General features: G+C 41.9%; 1 protein-coding gene across 3 annotated transcripts in view; it reads left to right on the forward strand.

Moving 5' to 3' along the window:
* wls (Wnt ligand secretion mediator) overlaps positions 1-17,056 on the forward strand; it is a 69,369-nt gene extending 52,313 nt beyond the window's left edge. Inside the window, exons 11-13 of one of the 3 annotated variants that reach the window (XM_072273846.1) lie at positions 10,980-11,136; positions 12,567-12,671; positions 15,178-17,056. In XM_072273846.1, the coding sequence (XP_072129947.1) occupies positions 10,980-11,136; positions 12,567-12,671; positions 15,178-15,287 (372 nt within the window). In that variant the 3' untranslated portion in view covers positions 15,288-17,056. The remainder of the gene's footprint in view (positions 1-10,979; positions 11,137-12,566; positions 12,672-15,177) is intronic. The other 2 variants (XM_072273848.1, XM_072273847.1) reach the window with 2 other exon arrangements.
* The last annotated feature ends 5,301 nt before the right edge of the window (positions 17,057-22,357 follow it).

Genomic DNA, 22,357 nt, shown 5'->3' on the forward strand with positions numbered 1-22,357 from the left:
CCTCAGGTGGACAGAGTCCAGTTTGGTTACTCAGTCTGCAGTTTCCTTTCAAAGCATGATTGGTCTCTCCAGGAGGCAAAAGCTACCTGAAGGGGGATAAAAGGCTTAAAGTGGCCGAGATAGGTCTGCTTTAAGTCTTTTATAAAACAAAATTTCTTGAGGGAGTGGATGTGCACATCCTGACCCCATGATAAAAGCTTTACCTTTAGCATTTCCTTCTACCCCAAACATTTCTGAGATCTTTGTGTTCTGGAATTACCGTGATGTGACTGATTCCTTCGGAACAGAGGCCGAAAATGACCTGCTGCCTTGAGGAAACATTTTGCCTGCACTGCGGCAAAGCCCAGGTGCTAATGGGAGGCACCATCTGGTGCTTGGGCAATTTAAATGCCGGCCCAGTTAGACTGGAAAGGCAGGGTGTTGGGATCGGAGGTGAGGATCAGCCGGATTTTGCTCGCTCTGCCACAATGTTCACTCCTCTCTCCGTGGCACTGAGGTTGTGAGACTGCTCCGGCTGCATGTTTGCGAGCTACACAGCAATTTGCCCCCCTAGAATGATGAGCTGAGCCCAAGGCTTCGAGCCTGCACCAGGCTGCTCCGAGAATCCGGGTCTATGGACTGTTTGGTTAAGAGTGCTGTTACTTCTATTGTTTGAATGATTTGTGTTATTTCTCTTTCTCTGCACTTTGGGTGTTGGCCTTTCCTTTTTATATTCAGGTCTTTCCAGTTTCTTGCTTTGTGGCTGCCTGTAAGTAGACAAATCTCGAGGTTTTATAATTTTCACATTCTTTGATGATAGTACTTTAAATCCTTTGGATTTTGTGTATGGGACAGGGATACTGAGCCATTCCTGTTCACAGAACCTTAAACCTTGCCACTTGTCAATGGCAATTGTGAAACTGGAGTTGGATGCAAGAAGGGAAGGGGGAGATATTAAATGGATTTTTTTTTTTGCATCTGTATTTACTCAGAAGATGGACACAGTCTGGAGAAGTAAGGCAAAGCAGCAGTGAAGTCATGACCCTATACAGATTACAGAGGAGGGGGTCCTTGCTGTATTGAGGCAAATTAGGGCAGATAAATCCCCAGGGCTTGACAAAGTGTTCTCTCAGACCCTATGAGACACTAGTCCAGAAGTTGCAGGGGACCTAGCTAAGATGCTTAAAATGTCTTCAGCCATGAGTGAGCTGCGGAGGGTCGGAAGATAGCTGATGTTGTTCTATTGTTTAAGAAAGGCTCTAAAAATAAGCCGGGATATCATAGGCCAGTGAGCTTGACATCAGTAGTGGGTAAGTTATTGGAAAGTATTCTAAGAGACCAGATGTATAAATATTTGGAGAGGCAGGGATTGATCAGGGATAGTTAACATGGCTTTGTGTGTGCTGAGTCGTGTCTAACCAATCTTAGAGTTTTTTTTGAGGAAAATAGTTGCCAGGAAAATTACTGAAGGCAAGGCAGTGGATGGTGTCAACATGGACTTTAGCAAGGCCTTTGATAAAGTCCCACATGGGAGTTGGTCAAGAAGTTCAGTCACTTGTCATTCAAGATGAGGTAGTAAATTGGATTAGACATTGGCTTTGCAGGAGGAGTTAGGGAGTGGTAGTAGATGGTTCCCTCTCTGACTGGGGTCCTGTAACTAGCAGGGTGCCGCGGGGATCGGTGCCAGGTCTATTGTTGTTTGTCATCTATATCAATGATCTGGTTGATAATGTAGTGAGCTGCATCAGCAAAGGCACCAAGACTGGGGACATAGTGGACAGCAAGGAAGGTTGTCAAAGCTTACAGCGGGATCTAGTCCAGCTGGAAAAATGGGTTCAAGAATGGCGGATGGAATGTAATGCAGACAATTACGAGTTGCTGTTCTTTGGGAGGAGAAACCAGGGTAGGACTTGCAGGGTGAGCAGTAAGACAATGAGGAGTGTGGTAGAACAGAGCCTTAATTCCCTGAAAGTGGTGTCACAGGTAGATGGATGGCAAAGAAAGCTTTTGGCACATCGGCCTTTATAAATCAAAGTACTGAGTACAGGAATTGGGATATTGTATAAGACGATGGTGAGGTCTACTTTGGAGTGCTGTGTGCAACTTTGCTCACCTACCTACTGGAAAGATGTCAATAAGATTGAAAGCATACGGAGAAAATTTACTAGGATGATGCCGAGATTGGAGGACATGAGTAATAGGGAAAGATTAAATAGAACCTTGTTTAATAAAGGTAGTAGTATAATAAGTAGATACGTAAATGTAAGTAAGTAGTGCAGAAAGAGAGAAAATACTGAGGTAATGTTCATGGGTTCATTGTTCATTCAGAAATCTGATGGTGCAAGGAAAGCAACTGTTCCTGAAATGTTGAGTTATGTCTTCAGGCTCCTGTACTTCCACCTTGATGGTAGCAATGAGAAGAGGGCATGTCCTGGGTGATGGGTCTTTTATGATGGATGATGCCCTTTTGAGTCATTGCCTTTTGTAGGTGTCCTCGATGCTGGGGAGACTAGGGCCAGTGGTCGAACTGGCTAAGTTTACAACCTTCCGCAGCTTTTTCCAGTCCTGTGCAGTGACCCACCCCCACCCCCATACCAGACAGTGATGCAATCCGTTACAATGCTCTCCAAGGTACGTCTGTAGAGATTTGCAAGAGTCTTTGGCATACCAGCTCTCCTCAGACTCCTAATGAAATATAGCTGCTATTGTGCCTTCTTTGTACTTACATCAATATGTTGGGCCCAGGATAGAATTTCAGAGATGTTGACACTGAGGGACTTGAAACAGCTCACCCTTCCCACTGCTGATCCCTCGATTAGGACTGATGAGTGTCCTCTCAACTTCCCCTTCCTGAAGTCAACGATCAATTCCTTGGTCTTACTGACAATGAATGCAAAGTTGTAGCTGTGACAACAGTCAACCAGCTGATCTACCTTGCTCCTGTACCCCTCCCCATCACCATCTGAAATTCTGCCAACAAGAGTTGTGTCAGTGGTAAATTTATAGATGGCATTGAGCTGTGCCTAGTTGTGGGTGTAGAGAGAGAGTAGAGCAGTGGGCTAAGCACGTATCTTTGAGGTGCCTCTGTGTTGATTGGCAGCGAGGAGGAGATGTTATTTTTTGATCCACACAGACTATGGTCTCCCAACGAGGAAGTCAAAGATCCAGTCGCAGAGGAAGGTACAGAGGCCCAGGCTTTGGAGCTTGCTTTAATACAACTGAGGGAATGACTGTGTTGAATGCTGAGATGTAATCAATAAACAGCAGCCTGATGTAGATATTGCTGTTGTTCAGGTGATCCAAGGCCGAGTGGAGAGCCACTGAGATTGCATCAGCTGTAGATCTGTTGTGGCAGTCAGCAAACTGCAGCTGATATAGTTCCTTGCTAAGGCAGGAGTTGATTCTGGCCATGACCAACCTCTCATAGTCATAGTCATACTTTATTGATCCCGCGGGAAATTGGTTATTTACTTTATCACGGTGGATGTGAATGCAACTGTGTGATATTTGTGAGGCAGCTCAACCTCCTCTTTATGGCATTGGTTTGATTGTCACCCTTTTCAAGCAGATGGAAACCTCTGACTGCAGCAGTGAGAGATTAAAGGTGTCTTTGAACACTCCTGCCAGTTGTTTGGCATAGATTTTCAGTGCCTTACCCATAGACCATCAGGGCCTGATGCGTTGCAAGGGTTGACCCTCTTGAAGACGTTCTGACATCAGCCTTCGAGACAAAGGTCAGAGGGTGACTGTTGCTGCAGGGATTTGCATCGGTGTAGTTTTATCCCCCTTTCAAAGCATGCATAAAAGGTGTTGAGCTCATTTGGGAGTGAAGCATCACAGATTAAGCATCGTGGGTTAGAACTTTATTCCCTAGAGTGTAGGAGAATGAGGGTAGATTTGATAGGGGTAATCAAAATTATGAGTAGTATAGAGAAAGTAAGTACAAACACACTTTTTTGCTGATTTTGGCTTAGACTAAAGTACAAAGTTCAAAGTAAGTTTACTATCAAATTACATGTTTGTCATGATTTACAACCCCAAAATTCACTTTCTTGTGGGCATTCACAGTAAATTCAAGAAAGGGTAAAATCAGTGAAAGACCACACCTAACAGCACAGTCAAACAACTAAAGGGCAAAAGACAACAAACTTTGCAAGTACAAAAATCAAGAAAAAACTAATAATAATAAATATGCAGTATATTGAGAACATGAGATGAAGAGTCCTTGAAAGCGAGAGTGAGTCCACAGGTTGTGGAAACAGTTCAGTGATGGGCTGAGTGCAGTTATCTGGTTCAGGAGTGTGATGGATACGTGTTCCTGAACCCGGTGGTATGGGTCCTGATGCTCCTGTACCACCTTGCTGGTGGCAGCAATAAGAGGTGACCGTGACCGTGACCTGGATGATGGGGTGCCTAGATGATGCATGCTGCTTTCTTACAACAGCACACCAGACAGGTATACTCAATGGTGGGGAAGGCTTTATGAGGCTTACCCACTACTTTCCATCATCTGTTCCATTCAAAGGTATTGGTGTTGCCATACAAAACCTTACAAAAACATCTAGAACTTGAGGTCGTGAGCTAAGGGTGAAAGGTGAAATGTTTAAGGGGAACGGGAACGTCTTCACTCAGAAGGTGGTGTGAGTGTGGAATGAGCTGCCAGCGGAGGCGGTGGTGCAGGTTCAATTTCAAATTTACGAGAGATTTGGATAGATAAGTGAACGGGAGTGTTATGGTGGACTATGGTCTGGGTGCAGATTGATGGGATTAGGCAGATTGATAGTTTGGCATGGAATAGATGGGCTGAAGGACCCATTTCTGTGCTGTGTTTTGTGGCTCTGTCTCTACATACCTCTGTAGCCAAAGTAGCAATTGGAAGATAGGCATGCCTTTAATTCTCACTGCACTGATTATCAGAAACTGCAAGGCAGCTAACACTGAATCCAATTAAAGGGTGTTGACATCATCAAGTAAATGGTATATTTCTATTACCACAGTGAGTTTAACAGTTACATTGTAGCTGAACAAATGGCAGGCACCCACTTGTTAAATGTCAACTATGACACACAAAAAGAAAGCCACCAAATTTGATGTAAATTTTCTCTTTTGGCATTCATCTGGAAATGGTCAGTACTGCTTTTTATATTGCTTGCAAAATGGACATGAATAGAACATAATTCCTGTGGCAACAGTAATTATTTTTGGGATCCTATGTAATAAAAACTGAATTCAAAGTGTTTAGTTACCATTAGTTAGCCTATTTGTGCTTTTGTGTGCCATCTAATGTACCTTAATCTTCACACATCTCCCTTTGGAAGGAGAGGTAATTTTTCATCAGCTTTATTGAAGTTGGCACCTAACAATCTGGTACAAAAGCATTTTTAGACAATTCACAAACAAGAGAATCTGCAGATGCTGGAAATCCAAGCAACACACACACAATGCTGGAGGAACTCAACAGGCCAAGCAGCATCTACGGAAAAAAAGCACATTTGACATCTCTGACTGAAACCCTTCAGCAGGGCTGGAGGAAAAAAGCTGAGGAGTAGATTTGAAAGGTGGGGGGAGGGGAGAGAGAAATGCCAGGCGATTGGTGAAGCTTGGGGGAGGGGGAGGGGGAAGCAAAGAGCTAAGAAGTTGATTGGTGAAAGAGACAGAAGGCTATGGAAGAGGGAAAAAGGGGGGGGGGGGAGAGCACCAGAGGGAGGCAATGGGCCATCAGTTTGGAGGCTACCCAAACAAAATACAAGCTGTTGTTCCTGCAACCTAAGTGTGGCTTCCAACTTGATGGCATGATAAGGCCACACTTGGGTTACAGGAACAACACCCTGTATTCCGTTTGATGTTCATGTCATCAGCTTGGAGGCTACCCAATTTCTCAAACTTCCAGTAATGACTCCCTCCCCCCCCCCCCCCCACCATTTCCCATCCCCTTTTCTCTCTTTCATGTTATCTCCTTGCCCGCCCATTGCCTCCTTCTGGTGCTCTTTCCCCACCCCTTTTTCTTTCTTCCATGGCCTCTGTCTCTTTCACCAATCAACTTCCTAACTCTTTACTTCATCCCCTCTTCCAAGTTTCACCTATTGCTTAGTGTTTCTCTCTCCCCCTCCCCTCCACCTTTCAAATCTACTGACTGTACATTTTTCCATAGATCTGCCTGGCATGCTGACTTCCTCCAGCATTGGTGTGTGTTGTTTAGACAATTCAGCTTTATTTGTGCTCTTATCTGATTGAGGTTATCATTTGTTTTCTGGTCTTTGAATTTCACAGGTCTTTTTTGTGTAAATGAAAATAATTTTTTAATTTTTTAAAAGTAGTTTGAAACATTTGGAGGATCGGTATACATGTTTTATGACCCACAGGTTTTAAAGCATTCACCCAAGTATCTACGAAAACTCAAGGCATTTCATATGTTTATACGTTGCCTGAAATTTCCCTCTTCTCCTCCAGTACATATTTGCCTTTCTGTGCATTTTACAACACAGGCTGCCCTTTAATTCGCTAAGTAACCAGGAAATTTAGCAAAAACAAGAGAATACTTGAAATATCCAAAATATTAACCTGGTTTTTCTCTCCACTAATGTTACACAACCTGCTGAGCATTTCCAACATTTCCTGATTTTGTTTCCGGTTTTCAGCAAAAGCAGTGTTTGACTCTCAGAGAATTCAGCAATGTAGTTCTTTGACTCCTTTTACTGCTTAGAACTTGTATTCTAGTTGATTACATGTCAAGACTGACATTCCATGGAGTTGCTAACTAACTACCTCCAATAGCAATTACGAAGTAGGAACATGAGATTGGTTGCATTAAAAAAAATAAACGGACGTGAACCAGGTACCCTTGGCAAGAATGATGTTGTTAGCTCTACGTATGTGGAGCCTATAACAAAAAAATTTTGCACCTCCTTAAAGTTGCTGGTGTGTTTAGAGGTAAAACTACTGCCCAAAGAACAAAATGCTGGAGGAACGCTGGGTCAGGCAACATCAGTAGATGCAAAGGGGCAGTCAAAGTCTCAGGTTGAAACCCTCCACCAGTCTTCTGACTCTGATTAAACTCTGCAGACTTGAGGTGAGATGTGGAGGGAGTTGGGAAAGGGAGAAAGACCAGGTTTTCTTAAGACTATCAAGGCTGTGTACAGGTGGAGCTGCAGGAGGTAGCTGAGGTTTTGATTATCTATTTCCCCTCTGTGTGAACTAATGAAGGTAACGTAGATGTCGAAGGAATGAGGGCAATGAATAGTTAGCTCTTGCTTCACTGTCTTGAAGCACATTATGCATCCCCAGGTATTATAGAGGACCAGGGAAGAAATCGCAGACCCTTGTAGGGATATTTCCTTTGTTGTTAGCCACTGGCGAAGCTCCAAAAGACTGGAGGGTGGCAAATGTCCCATTGTTCAAGAGGGTAGCATAGACAGACTAGTGAGCTTGACTTAAAGTTGTAGGAGGTTACTGCTGAGGATTCTGAGGGACAAGATCTGCCGTCACTTGGATAGTCAAGGCCTGCTCAGATATAGTCACCATAGTTTTGTGCATGGGAGTTCATGTCTGATAAATCTTTTGCTGTTTATTGAAGAGTAACTAAGGTACCTTCTTAGATGAAGGTAGAACATTGGATGTCATCTATATGGACTTTAGTAAGTCTATTGACAGAGTCCCATGTGGCAGGCTGATGCAGAAGGTTGGGGTCACATGAGATTCGAGGTATCTAATGAGGTGGCTCAATAATGGGAAGTAAAGTTGAGGGGCGATTTTTAGACTGGAGGCCTGTAACTAGAGTGATGGTGCAGGGATCAGTGTTGCAGCCAGTTATTCCTGTTTTATGTAAATTATTTGGATATTAATGTACATGGCATGATTAACAAGTTTGCTGATTACAAAAATTTGGGGGTTCTTGTTGATGGTGAAGCACACTACAAACACACCGTGATCAGTTAAGGACGGGCTGAGAAATGGCAAATGGATTTGACCTTGGGTAAGGGTGAGAAGATGCATTTTGGACATTCAAACCAGGGTAGGACCTATCTAGTAAGTGGCAGGGCACTGATGAGCATAGATAGTTGACTGAAAGTGGAAGCAAGTAGACAGGGTAGTAAAGAAGACATTTAACATGCTGGCCTTCATCAGTTAGGGCATTGGGTTTAGGAGTTGAGATATTATGTTGTAGTTGGCCAAGTCGTTTGTAAGGCCACACTTGGAATATTGCGTATAGTTTTGGTCACCCTGTTAAAGACATTGTAAAGCTGAGGAAGCTGCAGAAAAGATTCACGAGGATGCTACCTGGACTAGAGGTTATGAGTTGGCCATGCTATATTTTTAATTGTGGAGCTTAGGAGAATGAGATGCTTATAAGATCATGAGGGGTATGATCCCCAGGGTTGGGGAGTCCTAAACAATGCAGAACAGATACAAGAGGGAAGAGATTTAACAGAGGGTAGTGAGTACTAAATGAAATACCAGAGGAAGAGGTTACAGCGGATACAATTGCAACTGAAGAGGCATTTTAATAGGTACTGGGATGGTTAAGGCCGAACGTGGGCAACAGAGGACCCAGCAGGGAGGATGCTACGGTTGGCATGGACCATTTGGGATGAAGGTCCTGTTTCTATGCTCTATGAAGGGTGGGTGGGGAGATGGTTCAGTTTGGCTGCAAGCCTGTTATTGAATAGCTAATTTGGGTTGCCTCATGAATGACAATACCTACACCCATATGCCAACCTGCATTGGAAAAAAAAACATATGTGCTGTTTCAATTAATGTGTAGCCTACGGTTTTTATATTAATGTCTTGCTTTGTAAGCGCCATACAAAGCCATGACATGGAGGCAAATTTAGGCCATTCAGCCTGTTGAGTCAGCTGTGCCATTTCATCATGGCTGATTTATTATCCCACTCAACCCCATCCTCTTACTTTCTCTCCGTAACCTTTGATGCCCTGATTAATCAAGAACCTATCAACCTTCGCCTTAAAGATTCCACAGATACACAACCCTCTGGCTAAAGAAATTTTCCTCATTTCTGTTCTGAATAATGTCCCTCAATACTGAGGCAATGCCTGCTGGTCCTAGACTCCACCTCTGCAGGAAACATTCTGTTCACACCCACTGTATCTAGGCCTTTCAATAGGTTTCAGTGAGATGAGATCCCAACTCATTCTTCTGAACTCCAACATGTACAGGCCCACAACCATTTAATGCTCCTCATATGTTAACCATTTCATTCCTGGGATCATTCTCATGAACCCCTTCTGGACCCTTTCCAATGCCTTATAAAGCCTCAGAATTACATCCTTGCTTTTTCTATTCTCATGCTCTCGAAATGATTGCTATGATTGCATTACCTTCCTTACCACCAACTCAACCTGCAAGTTGACCTTTAGGAATCCTGTAAAATGGCTTCCAATTCCATTTGTACCCCTGATTTTTGAATTTTTCTCCCTAATTGAAAAATAGTTCACACCTTTATTCCCTAAAATCTTAAATCTGAAGATGCTCGAAATCCAAGCAACACACATCAAATACTGGAGGATCTCAGCAGGTCAGGCAACATCTATGGAAAAGAGTACAGTTGACGATTTGGGCTGAGACCCTTCATCAGGACTAAAGGGAAAAAAAGTGAGTCAGAGTTGGGGGGGGGGGGTGGGAGGGGAGGAAGAAACACAAGGTGATAGGTGAAACCGAAAGGGGTGAAGTAAAGAGCTGGGAAGTTGATTGGTGAAAGAGATACAGGGCTGGAGAAAGGGGAATCTGATGGGAGAGGACAGAAGACCATGGAAGACAGAAAAGGAGAGCAACAGAGAGAGATGATGGGCAGCTAAGGAGATAGGGTAAGAGAGGGAAAAGGGAATAGAGAATGGTGTTGGGGCATTACAGGAAATTCAAGAAGTCCTTCAACCTGATGGCATGAACATTGATTTCTTGAACTTCCAGTAATGCGCCCCTCCTTCACTGTTCCCCATTCCCTTTTCCTTCCCTCACCTTATCTCCTTACCTGCTCATCACTTCCTGGTGCTCCTCCCCCTTTTCTTTCTTCCATTATCTTCTGTCCTCTCCTATCAGATTACCCCCTTCTCCAGCCCTGTATCTCTTTCACCAATGCTGCCTCGCCTGTTGAGTTTCTCCAGTATTTTGTGTGTTACATCATTATTCCTTCTACCTAAGTGTATAACCATACACTTCCCTACACTACATTCCATCTGCCACTTTTTCGCTCTTCTCCCAATCTTAGTCCTGGCCCTCCACTTATCTTCGTGTAGTCCGCAAACTTGGCCACAAAGCCGTCCATCCAAATCATTGACATATAACGTGAAAAGAAGCCGTCCCAACACCAACCTCTGCAGCACACCAATAGTCACCAGCAGCCAACCAGAAATGGCCCCTTTTATTCCCAAGCTTTGAATCCTGTTATTCAGCAAATCTTCTATCCACGCTAGTACCTTTTCTGTAATTCCATGGGCTCTTGTTAAGCAGCTTCTTATGCAGCACCTTGTCAAAGGCCTTCTGAAAATCTCCTTTGTCTATCCTGCATGTAATTTCTTCAAAGAATTGCAACAGATTTGTCGGTAGGATTTTCCCTTTAGGAAACCATGCTGAATTTGGCCTAACTTATCATGTAACACACACAAAATGCTGGAGGAACTTAGCAGGCCAGGTAGCATCTATGGAAAAGAGTACAGTCGATAAGTCCCTCGTCAGGACTTATCGTGTGCCCTCAATTCAAGTATCTGGGCACATCATTCTTGATAATAGATTCCAATATCTTTCCAACCATTGAAATCAGGCTAATTGGCTGATAATTTCCTTTCTTCTGCCTCCAAAACTGTTTTGTATCCTCTTTCATATTATTAGGTAGCTTACCTTCATATTTCACCTCTTCTCTCTCTATGGCTTTTAGTTGCCTTCCTTTGATTTTTAAAACTTCTAAATGCTCTGTTTTCTCTTGATTTTTGCAATATTATATGCCATCTCTTTTGCCTTTATATAAAATGATGGATTCTCTCTCCAGGTGAACGATGGACACTGGAAGTGGGGAGAATACACCATCCAGGTGAACAGTGCTTTCTTCACTGGCATTTATGGCATGTGGAACCTGTATGTCTTTGCCATCATGTTTCTGTATGCTCCTTCCCATAAGTGTTACAGTGATGCTGATCAATCAAATGGTAGGTTTCACTTTTCAATCAGTTCTTGCATGTTGAAGAGCTTTTCATATTCTAGAGGAGGTATTCTAGACAGATATGTCATAATTTTTTTTAAATAAATACTGTGGTTAATTTGAAAAGTTCATTGGGAAAGTTGTTTAGATAAAACCAAAACTGTAGACATGCTCTGCATGATAAGTAATCTTTATGTCGTGTTTAATATAAAGACTGATTTTTGTTAGTTAATGATCAGAGAAAAATGAATAAATTTGCTTAAACTTGTAAAGAGTTGTATCTATCTATTTTAAAATGTGCATAACATTCCCTTTCAAGTGTCCAGAATCCCAAATTCAACATCTAACTGACGTGTTGTGAAAGTTTTGTTTTGCAGACATAATTGTTGATTGTTCCAAAGTTGTATCATAAGACATAGGAGTAGAATTAGGCCATTCAGCTCGAGTCAGCCCTGCTATTCCATTAGAGCTGATTTATTATCCCTCTCAACCCCATTCTCCTGCCTTCTCCCTGTAACCTTTGACACCTTTACTAATCAAGAACTTATCAATTTATTGGCCATTAAATATACCCAATGATTTGGCCTCCACAGCTGTCTATGGCAATGAATTACGCTGATTCTCTGGCTAAAGAAATTCCTCCTCATCTCTGTTCAAAAGGAACATCCTTGTATTCTGAGGCTGTGTCCTCTGGTCTTTGACTCCACCACTATTGAAAACATCCTCTCCACATCCATCCAATCTAGGCCTTTCAATAATTTGATATATTTCAAAAAGATCCCACGATATGGAAGGAAAATCTTCCAGCTATATTAGTCATTGTACTGTGATGGGATCTTAAGTTTCATTCGTTATGGACTATTCCTTTAAGGAGAGAGGCTGAATACAGCGTTACGAAAAGCAGCTGTCTTCTACTGCTAACTGACTGAGTTGCTATTGAGAGAGAGGGAGAGAGAGAGAGAGAGGAGTTATATGATGGACAGCTGGTGTTCAGCATCTGTGTATTTAAACAAAGTCAACTGTCTTTCTCACAGACACACAGGAGACGCACAGAGGCTGGTGATGGAAGAGTCACTAAATGAGCTCTTCAAGTGCACACGAGGGTGGGTTGAGGGTCAATCAAGAGAGATCGATCAGTGGCTATCACGGTGCGTGTAAGGGTGACCCTTTGGGAACTACCGATGTGTCTAACCCTCGCCTGGGTTGGTAGTTTTACCACTTGAAGACGGCACCTTTAGTGTAGTCACATTTGGCTAACTTGAGGGATTTGGGGGACATCGGGAAGATCAATGACGCCTGTTTACTTGGATTACAAATATCTCTGTCTCACCTCAATTCCGTGGATCGAACTGAACTTTCTTACATACTGTAACATACTGTAAGACTGTAACACTTGCCACCCGAGCTTGAATGACTTTGGGAACTTTATTTATACAGGTTTCCCCCGCCATCCGAAGGTAGAAGGTTCCTATGAAACGGTTCGTAAGCCGGAATGTCGTAAAGCGAAGAAGCAATTACCATTTATTTATATGGGAAGATTTTGTGAGCGTTCGCAGACCCAAAATTAACCTACCAAATCATGCCAAATAACACACAAAACCTAAAATAACAATAACATATAGTAAAAGCAGGAATGATATGATAAGTACCCAGCTTATATAAAGTAGAAATACTTTTCCACAATTATTGCCTGAACTGTTCTCCGTAGCAAAAATCTCACACAAGCGCCGTCAGCAAAGACACGGCGCAAGCGCTCTCCAGGATCCTTTAAGCTAAGGAGCTGCTAAATCATACCAAATAACACATAAAAATACACAGCCGATATAAAGTAGAAATAATGTATGTACAGTGTAGTATCACTTACCGGAATTGGGGAAAGCGCAGAGCACACTGATGGTGGTGTATTAGACTGTGTTGTTGGAATTTGGGTGGTGCAGTGGCCCCCACCCTCCGGGCAGCGACCAATAGCAATTCGCGAAGCATGCAGCGGTAGCCTGGAGGCACACAGCACATCTTTAAGAAAAAAAGCCGAAATAAACATGCTAATTAATTAGGTGCTGCCTGACACGTAAATGTCGGCCCAGATCAGTGCCGATTGCATCGTCTCTGATCTGGGCCGACAATTATGTGTCAGGCGGCACCTAGTTAATTGGCTTGTTTATTTCGGCTTTTTCCTTAAAGATGTGCTGTGTGCATCCCGGCTACCGCTGCATTCTCTGCGAATGGGTATCTGTCCGCGCCTGGGGGTTGGGGTGGTGGGACACTGGGGTGTCATCTCGATGTCGAAGGTTGAGGTTCATTGTCTGCTGTGGCTGATGTGGAAGGCTTGCTTGACTGCTGAGCCTCATGCATTTTTCTATCATACAGTTCTTTGTAAGTACTCGAACCATCCTGCAAATATCCCCTAAACCAACGTACCCTTTCAAAATTAAAGTCATACTTTATCATTACTCATTCGGTTTCAATTGTTATCCTTTCCTCTTCCAATTGTATCAGCTCTTCATCTATCAGTTCTTGGTCATGGGATGCCAAAACCTCTTCAACATCATCTTCAAAGTTGCTGGTGAACGCAGCAGGCCAGGCAGCTTCTCTAGGAAGAGGTGCAGTCGACGTTTCAGGCCGAGACCCTTCGTCAGGACTAACTGAAGAAAGAGTTAGTAAGAGATTTGAAAGTGGGAGGGGGAGGGGGCGATCCAAAATGATAGGAGAAGACAGGAGGGGGAGGGATGGAGCCAAGAGCTGGACAGGTAATTGGCAAAGGGGATATGAGAGGATCATGGGACAGGACGTCTGGGGAGAAAGACAAGGGGTGGGGGAACCTAGAGGATGGGTAAGGGGTATAGTCAGGAGAAAAAGAGGAGTGAGAGAAAGAATGTGTGTATAAAAATAAATAATGGATGGGGTACGAGGGGGAGGTGGGGCATTAGCGGAAGTTAGAGAAGTCAATGTTCATGCCATCAGGTTGTTTGTTGTCAACATCATCTTCATCAACATCATCTTCGTCAACTTCCACAAGCCAAACTCACTTAGTCCTTACTTCATTCACCACGATCGAAATGCTTAATTATGTCTAGTTTTACGCTAAGTATAACACCCTTACGAGCTCTTTTAGGCTTTTCCGATACCTTAGAACTCATCTTGCAAACGGCTGCTCACAGGCACGTGTTTAAGCAATGCCGGCGAGAATGCCATTCTGAATCCGGGGGAGTGCGGCTGCTCGGGGCGCGCGCTGATCTTTTCCGCGCGCTGCTTTTTTCGTAACAGTGAAAACACCTGTTAGCGAAAACAGGGTATTAATGTAGATCTTTCATAACAGTGAGGTTTCGTAAAGCGAACGTTCGAAAAGTGGGGGACACCTGTACCAATATATGCATAACACTGCTAACTCTTGGCTCACCTGGTTGTAAGTTACTATATTACGTAGTTACTAATAAAATAGTGATCGTTAACTGCAGGATCTGACTCCAGGTGTGGTCCTTTGCTGCTGGTCCTTTTACAGGGTTGCGTGTACGTAACAGTACACACTAGTCACAGTTTAAAAGTTTGTTCCAAATGCACATCATGTGCTGTATTTGCATCTGAAACACTAAAGTAGTAGCTAGTTAATTAATGCCTTTAAAAACCCAGTTGATTCATCATTAGTTTTTTTTAGGATTTGTGAGAGGCAGTCAGCCATCTTTGCTGCCTAATTTGTTTGTTATCCCAGTAACTTCTTTTGGTGTTCTACGCATAAATTACATTGTGAATTCTTCAGGCAAAATGTTTTTTGGGACTTGATAAAAATTTGAGCATAAAGCACAAATAATGCTATTGAAAACAAAATCATTGTCTGGTGTAACCACTAAAAGAAGCCAAGCACAGATAAGAGTCAGGTCCATTTTCCTTCAATTCCGAGGGATGCCACAATATTTTGTAGTGTGCCATCTCTACACAGTCTTCCTCAATCGCACATCTGTTAACCTTAAACACATATGACCACCTGACAGGAGAAGCAACAAAATAAAGACCAGTTTGTTGTATTGATTTTCTATGACGTTCTTGCCTTCAGGTGATCTGGGAGTGAATGGCGGTGAGGAACTGCAGCTGACTACCACAATCACCCATGCTGATGGACCAACTGAAATTTACAGATTGGCTGGCAAGGAGGCACAGGAGTAATGGTGGGACTGGAATTAGGAGAAGTCAAACCAGCAACAAAGTTCAACCATGCAATTCCCCACTGGAAAAGGGGAGGTATAAGTCTGCTGTGTCATGTGTGAACTGAAGTCATGTTTTAGGGATTTAGCCTGTTTCAACTCCTGTTGCTGGTTAGAGAGAACTGCTTCCAGTAATCTTGCTCCAATTTGTATAATCTGTGGAAGATTCCGGAACTGTGCCTTTTCTACAATGGGACGATATTCTTTTTTTTCTGAAAGCAGTCATGTGCACACTTACTTGTCAAAACAAAGTACTATCATTGTAGTTTCTATCTTTCAGAGCATTACCTTCTGTGACTTTAATGTATTGTAGTGTTACGACTGTGTGTGGGCAGAAACTTTAGTTGCTCAAGGGATTGTCAGATTGTGTGAGAGGTTAAGAAAGAACTGAAATTATATAGCATCTTAAATCCTCGGGATGCCCCAAAGTGCTTTGCATCTAGTCACCTACTTTGATGTAACATATTTAGTTCTAGATTTTACAATAAAAGCATACTTGCAGATTCTGCTCCTGATAGAGATCAACGTTACTGTCATATAGTACTCCATTTAAATATAGATTGTTTAAAAATTGCTCGAAGTATTAGCCATGTACTCAAGCATTTATTTTAGATCATTCTAAAAGCACGAGTGCTCAAAGTGGAAGAGAAATGTGAAGAAAACCTGAATAGCTTGCTTAATTTGAGACCCTTCCATTGCGTAAAAAGGTTACTTTGTGTACAAGCAGACTGAAGATTACTGGTGTAACCTTAAACCAGTTGTACACATAATGTATTTGGGTAATCCACATAAGGTATCAACTTTGCCTGGAAGATCTCAGTAGACTTGATGATTTTATATATCATGTGGGCTTCCATTCACAGCTGGTTTGCTCTTCAGTGCACACCTTGTGGATTGAAATTAAGGAAAATTATTGTAACGCTGATTAAGCAGACATAATTTTTCACTGAAGACCGGTGAGTGGGGAGGGGGTACGAAGTAAGAAACAGTAAGGCTTTCCTCTAGTCTCTAGAGGAACTGATGAAATGATCATTACCTACATCTGGTACTATACTTACCTGACACTGCTGCAATATATTAACCCAGTTTGTGAGCAACACCCAGTAACTATCCTGAATGCAGTTCTTGGGCACAATTTTCCATGCAAAGGTCACTACATAATCGTCAGATTCAGTAATTGTGACAACTTAATATTCCTTAAAACTCCCTTCCCTTCTTCCGTTGGGCAGCCATGTGCAGCGTTTTGTTATTGTGTGATATGAGTGTATTAGTAAAAACTGGGGTCATCCTGGCTTGTGTGGTTCAGTGCCTCACCATCCTGAGAGTCACTTAAAAGTTGTGTTTGATACTTAAAAGTGTATCTCACCTAGTTTAAAATCTGGCATCAGTTTTGAGGTGTTAAGTAGGACTTATGACTTTGGCATGCATTAGTAAAGGCATTCAAAACACAAATCTTGAGAGTTATTGCAGGCATACATTACAATAAGAATAGATTGCACAACATGTTTCGGAAGAAAATAATTCTTATAATGGCCCATTTTATTTTGAAATAAAAGGGATGTTGCATGTCCTTTGACACAGACACTAAGGTGAAAACCATACTCTTTCAATGGTGTATATAATTTATGATATAACTGTGTAGAATTAATCCATTTTAGGTGTTGAAAGGTTTTATTTTAACTATGAAGTAGTAGATTGCTTGTATGCTAATTTTAAATAAAGTTTGTATAGTGTGATTGTGTATAGCCTGGGTCACTGAGATTGCCTTGGACAAGCTGTCTGTGCTGGTGCAGTGATACATCAACTGATATGCTTTTCTTGCCCATTTGCTACAAATGGCGTTCCTGCAAGACTGAATGTGAAGGATAAATTTTCAAGTAGAAGCCAACCTATTTCCTTTAGAGAACAGGTAATGCAGGTTTTACACCTACGAAGCAAGTTGGAAAGCTGACCCATAAGCAGTATTTGGAAACCCTCTGAAGATTTTGTTTCAGTCTGGTCACTGGATTACTAATCCTTGGCGGCTTCAGGCTGCAGTCTCCAGCAGATGGGTGTGAACCCAACATTGGCACGTGCAACTGTGCCTGGGGACCTAATACCTGAGTTGACTCTGCATGTGTAGCAAGTGCAGTCTGCAGAAAAGTTCTCAGTGTCATGTGGCCCCAGTAATTTTTAAGATGGGTGCATGAGTGTTGTCCAAAACTAGGAACTCTTCAATTGTTCAAACTATATCAGTACTGGGTACCTAAGATCCCAATTTCAGCCACAATTGTACGCTTCACTTCAATATAAAGATTAGCTTTATTTGTCACACGTACATTGAAACATACAGTGAAATGCGTTATTTGCATCTGAGGATGCACTGAGGGCAGTCTGCAAGTGTTGCTATGCTTCCATCACCAAAATAGCATGCTCACAACTTACTAACCCTAACCCATACATCAGTGGTCCCCAACCTCCAGGCCGCAGACCCGCGAAGCATGCAAGGGTGCAGCGGTGGCCGGGACACACCCAGCACATCTTTAAGAAAAAGCTGAAATAAACAAGCTAATTAAGCATCCCTGCATGCTTCGCGGCCTGGAGGTTGGGGACCACTGCTACACCATAGGAATGTGGGAGAAAACCAGAGCAAATCCTTGTTGCCACTCCTTACAGACAGCGGCGGAACTGAAACCAGGAGACTGGCACTATAATGGAGTTGTCCTAGCTGCTCTGCTACAGTGCTTCACTGTAGGCTACCTTGCCCCTACCCCCACCAACACCCTCAGTGACATAAGCTGTGCTTGATAGGCCTACCCTGGGAAAAAGATTATGACAACCGTGTCTTTGGTTCTCACAATCTTGCGTACTTTTTTTATTTTTTAATTTTATTTATTACAAACAAAAAAATATAGCATGTCCACAAAAACCACAAACACAACAAAATCAAATTAAATATTGAGCGGCATAACGGAGAAAAATATGAAGTCAAAAGTAAACATACACAGCAGAGGTGCAACGCACCAAAAAACCTCAGTCCTCACCCCGTAAGAAAGTCCAATACAGGGCCCCATATCCTTTCAAAGATGTCCCCTCTGTCCTCTTTACATAGTCTCAGTCTCTCCAAATGTGAAGTATTTGCCAGTTCTCTCAGCCACAGATCGTATGTAGGCACAGAGTCCATTTTCCACATTTGCAGGATTAACTTCTTAGCAATCACCATTCCAAACAATGCAGCCATTTTTTCATACATATTGGCTGAAGATAGGGAGCTTGTTGCTCCAAGGATGGCTATGAGTGGGTCTGGTTCCCAACACTTCCCAAAAGCCTCAGAGAACCCGAATGAATGTGACAAGTTACTGTTCACAGATTTACATCTATTACAAACTGGTGAAACATCAGGGTAGAAACTGCAACTTTTCTTTGGAATAATGGTGTCTATGTATTGTTTTAAACTGTATAAGTCTGTGTCTGACGTTGACTGAACAATCATGTATACTCTTTAAACACTCATCCCAGACCTCCTGTGTCAGTTCTATACCCAATTCATCCACCCATGCCCGTTTAAAACCTGCAGTATTCACCCAAGCTCCATTATGTAGGATCTGATAAAAATAGGATACCGCACTACGAGTAACAGGATCAAATTTATTTATTGCCTCCAGGGACTCATGTTTGTCTAAAACTTCGAAGTTAGTTATATATTTCCTAACATAATCTCGAATTTGTAAATATCTGAAAAAAACTAGATGCAGGGATATTGTAAACTGCTTGTAACTACGCAAATGAGGTAAAGTTTCCATTAATATATAGGTCACCTACACTACAGATGCCTCTGTTTCCAGGTAGAAAAAACAGTATCATTCAGGCCAGGCAAAAAGGAATGATTGTCATAAATCAGAGTGTCGATATAAGTTTTTGAGGCCTTAATATGTAGTTGAATCTGCTTCCAAATTCTCATAGTGCTGCCAGCCACAAAGCTGTTAGTAAAATGTGACTTATTAACTGCAGTGGGGCTATTAAGGAGACCTGATAAGGAAGTCTTCTTACAAAGCATTCGCTCTATGAGTAACCTTGCTGGGCATAAGTCTGAGGTAGAGGGTGGGCCTTTTTTCCACCATGCAAGAATGGATAGGTGGGCAGCCCAGTAATACATTTTAACGTTCAGAGGACAAAACCACCTGCTTCCTTGGGCTTTGACAAATGTTTTTTTAGTAATTCTAATGGTTTTATAATTCCAAATGAAGGGTATAATAATTGAATCCAATTGCTTAAAAAATGACGAATAAGATATGGAATTGACTGGAAAAGATGAAGAAATCGTGGCAGTACAATCATCTTGATTGCGTTAACCCTCCCCACCAAAGAAATTGGAAGGATTTTCCAAAAGTCAATATTGCATTTAACCCGCTCAACTTTGTTTCGCCAATTCACTTGCAAAAGGTCATCTGGGTTTTTTTGTAATAGTCACACCAAGATAGGAAAAATTATCCTAAGTTATTTTAAAGGGAATGGACTGTAAATACGCTGTATTAGCCACTTCAGTGACTGGCATTAGTTCACTCTTATCCCAATTAATAGAGAAACCTGAGGATCTACCAAAATTATTAATTAGAGTCAGAAGGGCGGGTGTTGATGTTTTTGGGCTGGAGATATATAAATGGACATCGTCAGCGTATAACGAAAGGTGATGTTTATGTCCATGCATATCAATGGGAGATATCAAAGGGTCCTCTCTGATGCTAACAGCCAGTGGCTCAGTGACAACTGCAAACAAAAACGGAGAAAGGGGCAGCCTTGACGAGTCCCACGATGAATTGCAAAAGGGGAGGAGATATTCTGATTAGTGATAATAGTAGCAGATGGGTGTGAATAAATTATCTCAATCCATTTAATGAAAGATGCTCCAATTCCAAATCTCTTAAGTGCAAACATCACATATGACCATTCCACTTGGTCAAACGCATGTTGCGCATCTAATGAAATGACTACAGCCTCTTCTGCATGTTTTGTATATAAAATATTGAAAAGATGACGCAAATTAAAATACATATGTCTACCTGGCATAAAGCCAGTTTGATCTGGATGAATAATAGAACAAATGCATTCTTTTAAACTATTGGCCAGGACTTCCCCAAGAATTTTGGTTTCAATGGGCAGCAGCGAAATGGGGCGATATGATGAAACCACCTCGGGATCACGGCCTGGTTTTGGAATCAGAGAAACATTGGCTTTACATAAAAGTGGGTGGCAATCTTGGAAGCTATCCTAGAGTGATTCAACATTCGTAAGAGCAGAGGTGACAATTTTGGACCAAATACTTTGAAGAATTCCATGCTAAAACCATCTAGACCAGCTGCCTTATTATTGGGGAGGGAGGAGATGACCTTCTTGATCTCATCAGGCTTATATCAGCATCAAGTGTATTTACTGAATCTGTTGACAGCGTGGGCAGATTCAGATTATCAAAAAATGCTTCCATAGCTTCAACATCCAGACCGCCTTGTGATTGGTAAACATTAGCATAGAACTCCGCAAAACACCTAGTAATTTTTTCCGGGTCTGTCAATAAAAAGCCATCTTTCGCCTTTATCTCCAGGGCCTGCATCTGTCTTAACTGACGGGCTAATAACTTATGGGGCTTTTCGCCAAGCTCGAAGTACCTCTGTCTGACCTGTGTCAGTAGTTTTGAAACACGCTTGGACACTATAGAATTATACTCATACCGTAAGGCAGTAGTCTTATTAAGTAATTCTGCTTCCTGGTTTATTTTTTAAGAAGCTTCCAGATTTGCCAACTGATCATCTATTTAACCTTTTCTTGTGTCTCTTTTCCACTGTCTCATATGCTATTATGCAACCTCTAATAACCACCTTCATGGCCTCCCAAAGAGTGGAATCATCAACACCGCCCACATCATTGGTGCTTAAGTATAGATCTATCTTATCTGAAAGATAATAGCAAAATTCCTTATCCTTTAGCAAAGCATTATTTAAACACCAACTATATTTACCTCTTTTGTGGTTCAATTTGAGTATGAGGGAGACAGGAGTATGATTCCGATATAAGTATATTATGGTAAATTCAACCGACTAATGATCCGAAAAATTCCGAATCTAACAGAAAATAATCAATCCTAGAGTAGGATTTATGTACTGCGGAGACATATGAAAAATCCTTCGTGAGATTAAGAAGCCTCCAAATATCCACTATGTTATACGATTGCATGAGATTATTAAGTGTTACACCATTTTTAAATGAACAAACTTGGGGACATTGTCTGTCTAGGAGGGAATTTAAGATGCAATTAAAGTCTCCATCTACAATTATGTTAGAGTCAGACAAGTTAGGCATGGCCTTAAAGTGGTTCTGAAAAAAAATTGTATCATCAAAGTTGGGCCTGTACATATTCACTAGTGTCAATAGTACTAGTGTCAATCTACTTCTATCAAGTCATCCCTTGGCCTCCTTTGCTCAGTCTATTCAATCTCTTCAATCTGAATTGGTGTAAGCAATGGTTTTCTGTTCTGAAATACCTTTTTCCATTCTTCTATCTGCCACCATCAGCCCACTGTTTCAGCAAAACCTTATATCCCATTTCCAATGTGAAAACCTCTCCGAAACTCCAAGAGCTTGGACCAGTCTAAGCACAATTCCTGGAATTATGTATTTGAATTCCTCCAAATTAGGTTTTTGCCCCAACTACATAAGCAGGCAATAATTGAAATCAAAATTGACTTAAGTCCTTCTGACAAAGGAAATCAGTTTCTCCTGGCTCCTTTAGAACTCTCTGTAGGATTTTTAGACCATGACCAGGAGCAGGATTAGGCTGTTCAGCCCAGCAAGTCTGCTCCACCATTCCATCATGGCTGATTTACCATCCTCCATGCCTTCTCCCCATAACCACTGACACCTATTAACATCCACTTTAAATATACCCACAATCAAGTACATTTATTATCAAAGAATGTATAACTTATACAACCACAAAGCAGGAAATCTGAAAGAACCCAATTAAAGAAAAAAATAAAAACTTAAGACCAACACTCAATG

The sequence above is a fragment of the Mobula birostris genome, chromosome 12 (assembly GCF_030028105.1).
Source record: "Mobula birostris isolate sMobBir1 chromosome 12, sMobBir1.hap1, whole genome shotgun sequence".
Taxonomy (NCBI): Eukaryota; Metazoa; Chordata; class Chondrichthyes; order Myliobatiformes; family Myliobatidae; genus Mobula; species Mobula birostris.